Source organism: Pinus tabuliformis, chromosome 7 (assembly GCF_031772625.1).
Source record: "Pinus tabuliformis cultivar Carrire ecotype Pingquan chromosome 7, CPIR1, whole genome shotgun sequence".
In the NCBI taxonomy this organism is placed as follows: Eukaryota; Viridiplantae; Streptophyta; class Pinopsida; order Pinales; family Pinaceae; genus Pinus; species Pinus tabuliformis.
The window spans coordinates 773,223,709-773,240,237 of NC_142293.1; the positions used below are offsets into that span (position 1 = coordinate 773,223,709).

The following is a 16,529-nucleotide window of genomic DNA, read 5'->3' on the forward strand; positions in this document are numbered from 1 at the left end:
GATGAGAGATGAACCTTTTGAAGGTTGATGTCACCTTCGGAGGGCTTTTAGCATTCATGTGTGCGTTAAAAGAGGCTTTTTTATGTTTATTCATTTAGATAGCTATCTTTTTATTGGCCTGTGACCTACTTAACTTTTAGTCGCATATTTTATTATTTTTAGGGGTTTTAGTCAACTTGGTTTCCCTCATATAAATAAAAGGGAAGTTGATCTAACCTTGGATCACTATCACACACACACACACACACACATACACACACTTGAGATAGTGTGCACTAGTTGTCTCTTTTCTCTTGGTCGTTATGGAGCATTAAATGAGCAAATTGTCTTGGGGAGGATATTGTGATTGGATGTGATTCTCTTGAATGATGAATGGTGAATATATGGTGATTTGTGCAAATTTATTGTAAGTATCTTCTTCCATCATGTGTTCGTTGAAAAATTGAGGTTTCATTGAAATTTTCATCAAGTGTATTGAATCATTTATGGCTCTAACATCTCCTTTACAAGATTATCATCAAGTTTCCATCAAGGAACCTCCATATAGCTTCCTTACATTTTCTCCAATTTGATTGAAAATTGCTAGGGTTTGTAGAGTAGAGAAACCTCAATGTAGTTTTATCTCTCTCAGAAATTGCTCCCATTAGTCCTCTTCCATAGACCTTGCCTTCCGTTAGCCCTTCATTGAGAAAAGCCCTAATCCACCATTACGCCAATCTTTTCAAAGTTATAAAACATTAAAATTCTAAATTTTATTTTTATATTTTCTAGGGTAAATTAGGGTTAGATTTTGTCAAAATCTGCATTTTATAGCATAAATTACCTTCGACCTTATAGTCCTAGGGTGAGGCTTTGCACGTATTAAATTGGACAAGCATAAATATCATTTTCATGCATTTTTCAACCATTAATTAGTGCTGACGTCTAGGGTTTAATTGTTGTTTTATGTGTTTTCAGCCTTCAAAATTTGTTGTAATCTCTTTCCTGGTTTATTCATTAAATAGCCTATTGTTTCCACGTGTCTATTATCAATTTGAGGCCATTTTGTTATTTCTGTTATGAATTTTGCATGGTGTAATTGTGTAGTTAAAAAGTTAAAACGCTAATTTATAACAGCAATTGGTAATTTAAATATAGCATCTGTTTGGGAACCTATTTGAGCCTCTACAGGAATTACAAAGCCCTCTAGATCTAGCTGTAGGGTCCTTTGAACTTGTTATCTTGGAATTACATCTCATCTCACCCGGAACCTTCTTATTGAACCTTATCCTTTGGTGATTTTATTAGCAGAACCCTTAGGGGGTATTTAGCCTAGGACACTTGCGTTATCTAAATCCCTATGATCTGCAGGCGAAACCTCCTTTGTGGGGATAATATCCGGCCACAGAATAGCAGGGAAACAGTTTCTAAGGTGACACTGTTGACTGATCTCGTTGTTGCTCTTGATCTAGAGTTCTTAGTGAGGCTTTGCACTAAGGTGCTAGATTTTGCAGTAACAAGCATCAACTGAAAACAGGTTTCAGTAGGGGGGGTGCTGCTGAAACCATTCAATTCTATAATTACCTGTTGTCTAAATGTATGAAGATGTGTATTGTCTTGAAAATTGAAATCTTGACACTCACTGTCTATACAGGAGTGGAAGATCCTCAGAATATGGAAGAATAGTTGAAGCAGATTCATAGCCATTCTATATTAAGCCTGGGTGTGTAAACACAAGTCTATGCAGACTTGACCTCATTCATCCAATTTTATAAATCAAATTTCTAAGAGCCTATGTATGTGAACATAAGGCTACAGTGTAAACCCACTTCGTCCTGTATCTTAGTTTCACCCATTCATGTAAAATCAACAAACAGAGTCTTCTTTAACTTACAGAAGACAAAAAATATTAGCCATTTTTTAACAATAGGCTCTCCCAAGGCTGCTACAAAAAAGTCTCACTTGTAGAGTAAAGCACTTCCCCTGCAGAGTAGGATTATAAAAATATATATTGTTTCCCCGTCTGCATTTTATTTTGAGAAAACATCTCAAGTTCCAAAACATGGACTGAGAGAGAAAGGACCCCTGTATAGTCGAGCTAACTCTGATAAAAGTGTGACGAATTGAAAGATGTCAAGAGATACTCCTGTTATATGACTATCTTGATTTTAAAAGAATCCACTAGTAAACAACCAAAAACTTGACCATCTCTTAGAAAGAAGTTGAGAGCCTCAGATAGTCACTGATGTACCTGCTCCTGGAGGTGTGCAGCGGAACTCATGTCTTCAATGGACAAGCCATCGGTCAAGCAAGTACTATCATTTGGCTTGAAAGTCCCTCTTGGTAGACAATATAAAGTATCCTCACTTTTCCAGTTGACTAAGTTACAATTCGAAGCACCCTCATGTCTTAGATTAGGTGATTCTAGGATCTTTTGTTCCACAGAAATTGCAGCCTTGTTGAGATCATTATCACACAATTTAGATGTGGCACCTTGTGAGTGACCCGAGTTATGGCGTTCTGTTGAACGTTCATGAATAACAGCTAAGATCTTGGGGCGATGTTTTTCCTGTAGAGTTTGCAGCTTGGTCTCATCTAGTGTTTGGTACCCTGTGCAAGCAGTTAAAACAAGCTGGCTGCTATCAAATGTTGAGGCCGCAAGAGACTGAAACAAAGCAACTGCATCTCCTGCATCTTTTGTAGCGAGAAGTTCAGGACCTGCACACAAAATTGCATGCAATCTTGCTTCAGTTCCCAAAAAGAAGCTATACTTTCACACAAGACAAAAGTATGGGCAACATACATAATATATAAAGAATATTCATCCTTTGAAACACTTAATTTTTCAGCATTGGTTTAAGACATACAAGCCAAACTAACACTACAAGTGAAAAAAGAAGCACACGATAAAGTGGAGTATGCAATACCATGTAAATCCATAAGAGCAAGAGCAGTGCGAAACAGCATTGTTCGATTGCCTTCGTATAAAAGGACATCCCAAACTCGCAAAACTGTTGCCAGAGAAATTCAGGAATGAGAAAATACTAAGAAGAGCAGGATATCTGACTGTATGTGTAAAAGCAGAAGTAAAATTTAATTGTGCATCTGCAGACAAGGAAAATTCGAAACTGACTATCAACAATATCCAAAAACCATTCAAAGGAAGAACTATGTTATATTTTAGCTGAAGTCAAAAATCAGAACCTGTTTTGTAAACACTCTTGTTAAAGCGTGGGGCTGTTAATTTTGAACAGCCAAATATATGAAACAGATCCATAATTACAGAAACTAGTGAGCTGCATAAATTAGTTGGTTACAATATAATAGATAGCTTTGGAATAAATGGCAGGACTGGCAGCTAGGGATAGGGATTCTGCAGCTTATAGTCCTGACTATGGGGTTGGATGAGGATCTCTTGGACTTTTCTGAGGGTCATTTAGAAGGTGGCTCTATCCTCTCCATGGTTCCTTTTAACTTTTCAACCCTAGGGCATCACGAAGTCAGCTTCTAGCAGACAAAACTTTAGGAAAGCAAAACAAGAGCCCCCCTATTCAAGCGATATAGCAGGGTCTGATGCAAGATTTAGTTTGGTACAAGATGTCCGGTGTGGTGAAAGCATATTCATGTCCAATGGGGAAGTGCTACTTAAGAAGACATTGGCTGGGGTTGGTTTTGGCCTTGGAGATTGAAAAGGCTTAGATTCTATAAGATTGGAACCCTGCTGTGAATCAGAATTTCTTTATGATATTATATGGCCAGTAAGAAACCATTGAGTTATTCTTGTACCTACGACAAACTCAGTGTCATCCTAGATGGGCTAGTCTCCCAATAGGAGATAGTATGATGCAGATCTGGTGATCATCTTGTACATTGATAGCCACGCCTAGAAGGATCTAGAATGAGAATACAGGTGGTGCTCAAGAGGATGCATTTCTTCTGAAAACGACATTGACATATGGTCGATGGTCCGTAGTGCAGGATCAGGAGGGAGTTGATCACTTTCGGCAATCCTCGTTAAAGATAAGTACTTTCTAGGCTCATGTTATTTCTTTATGAGACTGCTCATGTTTAGATTTATCGTTTTAGACTATTGTTTATTCTTCCTGCATGAATATTTGAATGCTTCTAACTTCTTGGATGAAGATGTGATCAAGGAAAGCAAATTCTTCTTGAGGATCATCAGGATGCAGAGTAATGCAAAAAGAGTTAGCTCCAAGAGAGAGCTGGTACAGGAAAATGAAGGAGCCACTCACATATTTAGAGAAGAAAGACAGACCTGCCTCATCATCAAGTACTCTTTCATTATGTTTATATATTTTGTTATTATTGTTCCTGCTCTTGTTTTAGGGTCAATAGGTACATCAGATGGATGTAAGTACCAGCTCCTCAATATTGACATTGAGAAGGATGTAGAGTCATCCCTTGATTAAAGTGGCAATGCACAAGATCCCAAACCTCAGAGGAAGGATTATAGTCTCCAGATTGATATCTATGATTGAAGAGGCTTCCTATTCAGAGGGAGTAGACTATAAGATTGAATGCAACAGTCTGATGAGATGTTGAGAGCAATATGTCCTTCATGCAAGGACCATTCTAGATGACAAAGATTTTGAAGTGTCAGATGCTTCTGCGATATTAAATAGTGATAAGGAGAATACTTGCAAAGGGAGAGGATTGTGATAAGATCCTAGCACCTGTTGTCGGATGCACTATTATCAGATGTATGTGAAGTTGACTTCCTCCATGACATTTAAGGAAGTAGCATACTTGAGGCTACCTCAGGGCTTTGAGGTACATGAGTAGGAGACTCATGATTGTGGATTGAAGCAAGTCCTCTGGACTTGGTATACTTGGATTGATGGACACCAACCTCTCTTCAAGGTTTGCAGGTATGTCTTCGATATTTTATTTTATATGCTAACAACTTATTTCTGACAGGATCGAATCATCTTAGTGTTCAGTGTTAGAGGGAGCTAACCTCTGAGCACAGATGATCACATCATGGGATTGGAAGTGTATCAAAGAGATGATGGGACTTCCTTGTTAAGGAAGGTATGTTGTCAGAGACTTGGCATGACGGATTACACTAAAGCAATTGAGAGAGACTCCTCTTCAAATTCAGATTTGATGGATCCTTGCTTTGCAGCATGTGCTCTAAACAAGATAGAGCCTGGACATGTATATTGGGTTGCTTCCAAACATGTGCTGAGATATCTACATGAAACTATTAATCATGGACTGAGATACACTGTCGGACTTCATGGATACACCGATGCTGACTAAGGCTGAAAATAGTGTTGATAGGAAAATCACATCTAGGTGTTGCTTTAGCTTGGGGTATGCCATGATTTCCTGGATGAGCAGGAAATAGAAGTTTGTTGCCTTGAGTACAGCAGAGGCAGAGTACATTGCTACTAGCATGGCTAGCTCTGAGGCAGTGTGGTTGAGAAAGCTCTTTGTAGAGTTGCTTGAGCAGGTACTAAATACGACTATGATATAAGAGTGGGATCTGACTCTCACAGAATCTCGTGTTACACGACAGGTCCAAGCACAAATGAGATTACGTATCACTATATTTGGGATAAAATGCCAAGAGGATTCGTAAGGCTCCATCACATTTTGATTAATGAGCAAATCGCTGACATTCTTACCAAGCATTTGTCGAAAGGGAAGTTCTTGGTCTTCAGAGAACAGCTTGGACTAGTGGATGTGACCCTTCTAGAAAGGGGTCAAGCTGATCACAAACACTGAGCTTTGGGAGCTCCTGGGTCATACGGTATTCCTTGGAGTTATAGGGTTGGAAGATCCTTATCTTTTGATAAGTTTGGTCTCCCCTAGTCAAGTCTGGGACTTGATGGAGTACATACCCTAGCATGCATCCTACCCACAAGTTGGGTTTGTTGGGATTACCACTCATCTAGCCAATGAGTGAAGAGACTTAGGTTGGAATATCTTTACCTATGGCGAAGGCGTCTGGTAAATTGATCTCCCTAAGTTCGGGATGCATGGTGTTCAAACCACTTGATCCCTAAGGATCAAAATGGGTGACATAGATTTGGAACATCTTCCTCATTTATGGCGAATCGTATCTCCCCTATTGTCGAAGATATAGGATTGGAAGATCTTTACCCTAGTGGTAAATTGATCTCCCTTATTATCTGGATGGATTTTCAATCAACCGGTTGGACATGGGGTTGGAAGATCATTGTCATTTATGGAAAATCGTACCCCCCCATTTTCCTTGATATAGGGTTGGAAGATCTTTACCCTAGTTGTAAATTGATCTCCCCTATGATGATTCTACTTCTTTAGATTGAGACATCATTGTTCAGTTGAGATGAAGATCATGGAACTTGACCTGGAGACCAGTAGGGTTTGGAGGATATTTATCCTTGTGGTAAATCGATCTCCCCTACCATCAGTTGTGGATTATTCTTCTTCTATGAGACAAGATGAGATGAGATGAGACACAATGCAGCGATGATGAGACATTCGAGATGAGATTTCTAATGCAAATGGAAATTCCTCCCTAACTGAGAGGGAGTGTTGAAATTTGGGGCAACTCTGGCACGAATTACCCCATAGGAACCCAACTACCCCAAGGAAAGCCCATCTTTCCCCAAAGACAATTTATATTGGTTAAGGAAAAAAACTATTATTATTGAGAATTCAATAGGGCAATGATTATGATTAATTCTCTTTACTTGATAACTGCTTGTGGTTCCTTTTTACTTATTAACTTTGTTCCTTATTATTATATGTGTGAAGCATCAAACAGCTACCAAAACAAAAAGCACAATGACACAGTATATAGGCTGCAAGCCAGGGCAAAACCTCTCCTCTTGAGAGGAAAACCCTTAAATCTCTTCTCTTCCTTATAGATTCTTCAATTGACGAATTCCAAGACCTTAAGACTGAGACTAATACCCTCCAAGACCAAGACCAACCTCTTTGAGTGATGTGCCAACTTCGATCTAGTCAAACCCAATCAAATCTCTTCCAGTAGCACCTTCTCGACCTTCTGCTGCAAGATTTTTGGCCTCCTACTGCAAATCTGAAATTTTGGGCCCCAGAAACAGTTGCTTCTACATGTGGGAACTTCGATCTTCTTCTAGAGCCCTCCTCTGACCTTCGCTTGCCTTTCCTTGACTTCTAGAGCTTGAGAGAGACCCTTGGTAGCCTTCGCTTGACCTCTTTGCCTCCTTTCCACAAAGATCAAACTTGTAGAATGATGCCCTAGGTTAGCGCAAAAACCCTAGTATTCTCTAGCACATGAGAGAGAGAGATAGAGATAGCCCAAACACAAAACCTCTTCGTCCTTCTTCTCCTTCACTGCCTCTTCCTTCTTCTTTCTTCGCTAGAATGAGAGATGAGTGAGTGTCTTCAAGGAGGACGAGTCCTCTTCTATATATAGGCTTCTTCAAGGGTGGACGTGGCTCTTCCTTTAGGCTGACTTGCCAACTGCCAGGCCGACTTGGTCTTGGAGGGTATTCCGACACTTTCAAAGACTAATATTTTCCTTTACAAGTTACAATGTGCCCAGTGGGGTCTTCAACTTATGACAATGACTCTTTTGACTTCTTGACCTAGGACAAACCCTAGAAGCACTCAATGGATGCTTGACCTATAAAATAAGAGACCTTGAGCATGAAACCCATGCTCCAAAAACAATAATAATAAAAAAAAATTTATTTCATAATTTACAAGAATCAAAAATACATTTCATACTTATGAAGATCGAACCTAGTTACACATTTTTCAATGCTCCCTGTTAACTAGGGAGGTATTCATAAGAGGACATGGACATTCTCAATTTGAAGAGATCTCATAAGAAGAGTCGGATTGGTAACCCATCCGTCTAGCATCATATCAACCAGCATTGTCACATAGCAAGGCCTTGTGAAAATTCCTAGATCTAACAATCTCAAGAATCCTACTGCAACCAACTAAATCTACTTCACCTAGATTGTAAATTACATTACAAGCTTATTTCAGATTTCTTCTCGAAACATTGAAGTAAATTACTGAAGCAACCTACACCAATTTAAATATGATCCTGAAACATAGAAACTAAGCAAGGAAAATAGAAACACATAGGACACCGTTATTTTTGGACAATAGTCCCCGGAAAAACCCAATGCGGGAAAACCGGTGCAGCAATTCTGAAGGTTTTATTATTATAAAGGAGAAAATCTTAGTACAATTCTAGGATGTTCAACTACCAATCTGATACAGAGAGAATACTGAACAAAAGACTGGTGAAATGATCACACCCTGTCACTGGAGAATTAGTGACTGATCCTGTTGCATTGGAGGCTCTGTGTCACCCTCTGCATGGCTTCTACGCAAAACTGCGTCACTCCTGGTAATTTTTGCGTCACCCCTCCTGGGTATTACGTTGCCACTCTTCCGGATCCTCTGTTGGCTAAGAAAATCAAACTTCTGCCTTTCAGACTCACACCCTAGCTCCCAGCAACTGAAACTCGACTTCCCTCAGCAGCAAACTCGACTTCCTCCCAAGGACTGTGCTGCCTTTGCGTCAGCACTGCGTGGGCCAAGGTTAGCCTTCCTCTGGACGTCTTTCTGTTCTCCCTCTGCCTCGTACTCTCCGGAAATTCCTTCTTCCAGATTCTCACTGCCCCTCTGCTGCAAGAAATCTCCTCAATCGATTTTCTTCCTGAGAACTTCTCACTTCAGAAAAATCGATTTCCTTGATCTCTCAGTGTGTGTTCCAAATGACCCTCAAGTACCTTCTTATATCTTCATGTTGGACAACCAATAGCCTAGATTAAATCATAATCAAAGGCTCAAACTGCTTTGGCTTGATCCGTGTCTTTTTCTAGAAGTTTTACCATTGATTAGATTAAAACCCATTAATATTTTAATTTTCCTAAGTTTAGACTTAGGAACCCTATTAAAAATATTAATTTTTTTAATAAAATCACTTCTGGGTGGAATTTCCCAAAACGTTTTCTGGGTTCTTTGGAATACATGTGCCCAAGTCTCCCTGCAAAATTTGAGGTTTAGAGCACATCTGATGCTACCCCAAATCAACACTCCCTCTTAGTGAGGAATGTGCTCTAGCAATACACTGTTATTGCCTACTACTCTGACTCTGAAGCATTGTCCTTTGCATTGTTGATGTCTGACATGTTGTCCACCAACTACTGCATTGTTGCTGCCACTGTATTGTTGCCTTTGACACTACCACTACCAATGCTACATCTGTACTGCAGCGCCCCCTCAAATGTTGCATCTGTTATGCTGCTAGCACTGCCACTAGTAACACTGCATTCGTATTGCAACTCAGTTGTTGAGAGAAGCAACTGAAAACACCCAAAACTAGACAAGTATCCAGTGGATACACCTTGGTGCTGAAATCCTGACTGCTGCTAGTCCCACGCTGTCCACTGAAGCCACTGCATTGTGCCTCCACGCACTGCTGCCTCTCTACACTGGGTTGCTTACGTTCTGGCGCTACTAACTACTGCATTTGTCGAATCAACACTCCATGGCACCAATTGAAAACTCCTCCATCCTGCTACCACTGATCATGGGCTCCAATAGCAGCAAGGTGATGATCCAAGGGGTGGGCTCCTCAAGGATCTTGCCCATCTGTAATTCTATCGAACTATAGTTCTATATCAACCCACCTCCCACCTGGAGGTATCTTGGTTGTCATGGTGAACTCCACCTCCTGTTCAATTTTTGCGGTTGCAACCTTAGGATCGTGCTTCTCATCCTTGTCTTTTTTCTTCAAAGGACACTAGGATGCATAGTGGCCCATCTCGCCACATCTGAAACATTTCACCTTGGAGACGTCTTTGTTTCGCCTTTGTTGCCCCTATTGTCCCTTCAATGCAAGGGTTGTGTATCCTCCTCCTCTACTTTGGGCTTCGAACCACTGCTATTGCATCTTTTGTCAAGTTTGACTTTGAGCAAATCTCTCCTCAGCTCTTCTTGTTTCAGAGCTGCCCACATCTCGTCCCAATTTGGCAATGCTGCTCTGCCCACGATGCTCTAGATAAAGACTTGTCATTCATCCGAGACAGAATTTAGAGCCAGTCTCACTAACTCTAAATCCTGAGGTGTGTGCCCTGCAGCCGACAACTGATCACAGATCTCCTTCAATTTCATGAGGAATGGATCCACACGTTCTCCCTTCTGCATCTGCGCAGACCTCGGCGTCTGCTCTAAGTACATCTTTCGTTGCTCGGAAGATCCTTGATACAATGTGGCCAAGGCATCCCACATCTCCTTAGCAGTCCCTTTGCTAGCAACATGGCACACCACATGATCCTTGACTCCATCCAAGATCATCCTCTTCGCCATCGCAGCTCTGTCCTTTTTCATTGGATCTGCATCTGCAGGGACAGCCACCACACTATCAACATATGCCTTGAGGGCATGCTCATCTAGAAAGAAAGACATTCTAGCCTTCGAGATGACATAGTTGGAAGCCCCGTCCAACCTGTCCTGATACCTCAAGCCACTGGTTACCATATCTTCCAAAAACTGTCGAACAGCTCCCTCTTTCTCCCTACTACGTAGCTCCTAGACTGGCTTACGCACTCCTTGATGGAGTTGCTAAGTCTGCTGCCTAGCAAATGAGAAAAATTGATTTCCTTCGCAAGAAATCACTGAGGAATTCCCTCACTATGCGATCTTCTTCCTTCTCCCAACATCTTTTCTGCCCAGCACTCAGCTTATAGAAAATTGTGTCCCCTAGCTCTGCGTAGCTCCCTCTGCCTTGGAAAATTCTCGATTCGCCAGTCTTACCTCTCTGTTGGCTCACTTAGAGAGAGACACCCACAAAAATGTAGCCCTCCTGGCTTAGAACTACACAATCCCTTAGGGGATTCAAACTACTGCTTGCTACAGCAAGTTGCCCTTGCTTCAGTGCTAGATCTGCTCTTCCTATTTCACATCAACAGCTCTGATACCATGTGAAAATTTCTAGATCTAACAATCTCAAGAATCCTACTGCAACCAACTGAATCTACTTCACCTAGATTGTAAATTACATTACAAGCTTATTTCAGATTTCTTCTTGAAACATTGAAGTAAATTACTGAAGCAGCCTACACCAATTTAAATATGACTCTGAAACATAGAAACTGAGCAAGGAAAATAGAAACACATAGGACACCATTATTATTGGACAATAATCCCCAGAAAAACCCAATGCTGGAAAACCGGTGGAGCAATTCTGAGGGTTTTATTATTATGCAGGAGAAAATCTGAGTACAATTCTAGGATGCTCAACTAGCAATCCGATACAGAGAATACTGAACAAAAAGACTGGTGAAATAATCTCACCCTGTCACTGGAGAATCAATGACTGATCCTGTTGCACTGGAGGCTTTGCGTGGCTTCTACATAGAACTGTGTCACTCCCGGTAGTTTCTGCATCACCCCTCCTAGCTATTACGCTGCCCCTCTTCCAGATACTCTGTTGGCTGAGAAAATCAAACTTTTTCCTTCCGAACTCACACCCCGACTCCCAGTAACTGAAACTCGACTTCCCTCAGTAGGAAACTTGACTTCCCCTCAAGGACTGTGTTGCCTCTGCGTGGGCCAGCGTCAACCGTCCTCTGGACATCTTTATGTTCTCCCTCTGCCTCGTACTCTCCAGAAATTCCTTCTTCCAGATACTCACTGCCCCTCTACTGCAAGAAATCTCCTCAATCGATTTTCTTCCTGAGAACTTCTCACTTCAGAAAAATCGATTTCCTTGATCTCTCAGTGTGCGTTCCAAATGACCCTCAAGCTCCTTCTTATATCTTCTTGTTGGACAACCAACAGCCTAGATTAAATCATAATCAAAAGCTCAGATCTTTTTGGCTTGATCTGTGTCTTTTTCTAGAATTTTCACCCCTGATTAGATTAATACCCATTAATATTTTAATTTTCCTAAGTTTAGACTTAGGAACCCCATTAAAAATATTAATTATTTCAATAAAATCACTTCTAGGTGGAATTTCCCAAAACACTTTCTGGGTTCTTTGGAATACATGTGCCCAAGCCTCCTTGCAAAAATTTAAGGCTTAGAGCACATCCGATTCTACTCCAAATCAACAAGCCTTGACTAACAACTCTATCTCTCCACAAGTTTATAGCACAATGCTAGCGAGACAAACGATTTATAGACACCATCATCATTGTCTCTCAAGGTACATACTCCACTCGAGTGTTCACTGAGTATGACCTTCTTTGGACTATTCTTGTCTTGGATAGATAGTCCTCAAAGAATATCGGTCCACAACTACTCTTAATTTGGATGCCCTACCACATCCTCAAAGAGTATCGAATGCCATATGGTTACCCAATCCTCCATTTTGTCTTCCCAAGTGAAGACAAGAATGACGTGCCTATCTCTCCCTCTCAACTATGAAGGATATATCAATCAAGTGAAGCTTGTCTCTCAAGTATACAAGCTTCTTGTTAGGAATATTTTTGTCAATATGTCAGCGACCTGCTTATCAGTGGAGATATATTGTAGCTGCAACACACCATTTTGTATTGGCTCTTGAATACTTGTTGTTTATATGCTTTGTCTTTCTAGGAAATACTTGGTCCTCAAACAAACGTATACAACTGGTGTTATCACAATGTATCATTGTAGGGTTCATCAGTCCTTCGAATAGATCGGATAGCAACTTCCTCAACCAGACCGCTTCTCTGCTTACTTCACAAGCTGCAACATACTCAGCCTCAGCACTACTCAAAGCAACTGTGTCTTGCTTTCTGCTCATCCATGAGATCATAGAGGATCCCAAATTAAAACATCCTCCTGTAGTGCTTCTTCCATCCTGCTCACTGCCTCCCCAGTTGGAATCTATATATCCAATCAAGTGGACATCATTCCTCCTATCATATTTTAGGTAGTAGTGGATAGTTCCTCGCAGATATCTCAGTATATGTTTTGCTGCTATCCAATGATCATGTTTTGGCTCCACTTGGAATTGACTAAGAATGTTTATTGCAAAACATATGTCAGGTCGAGTGTTCACCAAGTACATCAGTGAGCCAATCAGTTGTCTATACTTGGAAGGATCCACAGGGCTCAATTTGGAACTCCTTAGTCTCTTCAAGTTTGTGATCATCGGAGTGGTCATAGGTTTGCAATCCATCATGTCAAACCTCTTCAACATCTTGATCACGTACTTTCCTTGACCCAAGTAGACCTCATCAGGTCCTTGCCAAACTTCTAGTCCCAAATAGTAATGCATCAGCCCTAGATCCTTCATGTCAAATTCCGTTGCCAGTTGCTTCTTACATTCTTCAATTCGACCTTCTACACCTATTAAGAGAAGATCATCTACATACAGAAGAATTATTATAGGTTCTCCATCTACAACCTTGATATAAAGGTTCAGATCAGCAAAACTTTTTGTGAAGCTTATTCTTTGAAGATATACATCCATTCTAGCATACCATGACCTTGGTGCTTGCCTGAGGCCATATAATGCTTTCTTTAATTTGCAAACATATGCCTTTCTATCTTCAACTTCAAATCCCAAGATTTTCTCTATATAGACTTCTTCATCAATTGTGCCATTCAGAAATGCAGTCTTGACATCCATTTGGTGGATGTTCCATCCCATCGATGTTGCTAGAGAGACCAATGAACGAATCATTGTGTACCTTGTTGTCAGAGCAAATGTCTCTTCATAATCAATGCCTTCTTGTTGGGAGAAGCCCCTAGCCACAAATATTGCCTTATATTTTAATTTATCTATGCTTGCATCTGCCACATGTTTAATCTTGTAGATCCACTTGGAAGTTACCACAGATTTGTCTTCGAGCCTAGGTACAATTTCCCAAACTCCATTCTTCATTATAAATTGATACTCTTCATTCATGGCATCCTTCCATTCCTGATGGTTGACAGCTTCTTCAAAAGTGGATGGTTCTACTTCTATTAGCTTTGTCATGTATGCATCATACCCAGAATATTTTTTGGGTTTCTTATTGATTTGGGGTAGCATTGGATGTTCTCTAGCCATGAAAATTCGTGGAGAGGCTAAAGCATATGAGATCTCCAAGACCCAGAAATGGTTTGGATAGACTATACCCGGTTTGGGAGATATTAAAATAATTAATATTTTTAATGGAGTTTCTAAGTCTAAACTTAGGAAAAATAAAATATTAATGGGTATTAATATAATATTGGGTTAGAAGGTTCCAAAAGTCATGGATCAAGCCAAATCTAATCTTAGCCATTGATTAGAGATTTAATCTCAGTCATTGAAGAACCAATAGGAAAAGTATAAGAAGAGGTTTGAGGGTCAGTTAGAGAACACACCAGAGTGATCAGTCATTCAATTTGCTAGAGTGTGGTCGCTAAGCAAAGTCGAATCAGTGATTAGCAGCGAGGGGCAGTGAGTACTAGATAAAGTGGCAGAGATAGTGCCAAGAGACCAGTGCAGAGGCAGAGAGTGAAAAGCAGCAGCCAGAGCAGGCCACGCAGAGACAGCGCAGAGGCCAGAGGGACTGTGTCATCCACGTAGAGAGTAGTTGGAGTGACGCAGAGGGTCCTAGAGGCTGCGCAGTGCCTCAAAGAGCTAACGCAAAGGGGTTTGTGGCTAACGCAGAGGCCAGAAGGGCTAGTGCAGCTTCAGAGTTGCTGGAGAGGGTTCGTGGGACAGGTTTTCTGAATACCTGTTTCTGAATAGAGAGGCATTGCTGCCAGTTATTTTTCCGTCGGGTGAGCTAGTTTAGCACCCAATTGTACTCAAGGAAATACTGGATAATAATAAACCCTCAAAATAGCTACAACGATTTTCCTGCATTGGGTTTTTCCGGGGACATTTGTCCAAAAATAATGGTGTCACTTGTGTGTTTGTTTTTTTTCAACTGATGATCTGTAGATGTTGTGACTATATTGTGTTTATTTCGGTATTTAAATGTTTTAAATAACTTGTTCAGACTTTACAAGTAGAAGAAATAAACCAGCATAATACAGATTAATTTTCTAACGGATAGACTTAGAAAATTCAACATTTCTTGCTTTCTCTAAATGAACCTTTCATTGCCCCATGACCTTTTGCATCAAGTAATGTAGACTTCAACCAATTTGGTCTCTTTCTTGATTCGGGGAGGACCACAGGTTGAATGGGTTCACTGGGACCCTCATCTTCATGATGAGATTCTTCTTCTTCCCTGTTAACTTCTTCTTCAAATACTGGAAGTTCTTCGTCATCAGAGTCCATGGGAAGTTCCTTAGATTTCTTGAATGCGACACTTTCATCAAATATGACATCTCGACTTACTTCTATATGGTGTCCTTCCTTTATGTAGATTCTATAAGCCTTAGAGGAGTTGTTGTAGCCAACAAATATTCCTCTCATGCCTGAAGGATCTAGCTTCTTTCTTTTATCCTTTGGTATATGAATATATACAGGACACCCAAAGATTTGGAGATGATCTACAGTAGGCTTCTTCCCAGTGAATACTTCTTCGGGAGTCATGTTGTCCAATGACCTGTGGGGACTTCGATTTTGAATATATATTGCAGTCTTCGTGGCTTCTCCCCACATAAATTTTGGTAGATCTTGATCATGTAACATCGCCTTTACACTTTCTTCAATGGATCGGTTCTTTCATTCTACAACTCCATTTTGTTCGGGATTATATGGGACTATCAGCTCCCTCTTAATCCCTGATTCCTTACAGAATGCTATAATCTCCTTGGATGTATACTCTCCTCCATTATTGGATCTTAGTATCTTGATTCTTCTTTTTGTAAGGTTCTCCACTTTAGCTTTGAATTCTTGAAATTTTGTAAATACTTCGTCCTTGGTTTTCATTAAGTAAACCCGGGTCTTTCTTGAATGATCATCTATAAATGTGACATAATATAGATGACCTCCAAGAGATTTAGGAGTCATAGGGCCACATACATCGGAGTGAATGAGATCCAAGATTTCTTTTGACTGTGAAGCACTGCTTCCAAATGGTCTCTTGGTATTCTTACCCAATGCACATCCCTTACATACTCCTTCATAATCTTCTTTTAGTTCAAGTATTCCATCTACTATGGAACTTAGAGTTGGGAGGATCTTAAAATGAAGATGACCAAATCTTCTATGCCATAGTTCACATGGGCTAACTTCAATGTGAACCAAGGCTTGAGCTAGAGGAGATATCAACCTGTAAAGTCTTCCTTCTCGAATGCCAATTACTCTAGCATTTTCTATGCTTGATTTTTTACTCCATACAACAACTTTCCCATCAATGAAAGCTACTCTATCACCCTTGTCCTCTAGACTTGAAATGGAAAGTAAGTTTTTATGCAAACTTGGAACAAATAGGATGTTGTTGAGATGAATGTTGCTTCCATTCTCCAGCTCTATAGAGGTTGATCCAATGCCTCTTACAGGATAGCTTTTGTTATCTCCAAGTTCCACTGAATAAGAGGATTTTCCCTTTGATAAGGTCTTCAATTGTTTGTGATGACCTATCATGTGTCTAGATGCACCACTATCAATTACCCAAATGCTCTCATCTTGGAATGTGCCAGTGAGTGCCGAGAAGAGACCTTCATC

General features: G+C 40.4%; 1 protein-coding gene across 1 annotated transcript in view; it reads right to left on the reverse strand.

Annotated features, from left to right (window-relative positions):
• Nucleotides 1–2,201: 2,201 nt before the first annotated feature.
• LOC149249868 (uncharacterized) overlaps nucleotides 2,202–16,529 on the reverse strand; it is a 93,431-nt gene continuing 79,103 nt past the window's right edge. Inside the window, exons 9-10 of the mRNA XM_089456345.1 lie at nucleotides 2,907–2,990; nucleotides 2,202–2,697 (exon numbers count right to left, since the gene is read on the reverse strand). Coding sequence (XP_089312471.1) covers nucleotides 2,219–2,697; nucleotides 2,907–2,990 — 563 coding nt within the window. The 3' untranslated portion in view covers nucleotides 2,202–2,218. The remainder of the gene's footprint in view (nucleotides 2,698–2,906; nucleotides 2,991–16,529) is intronic.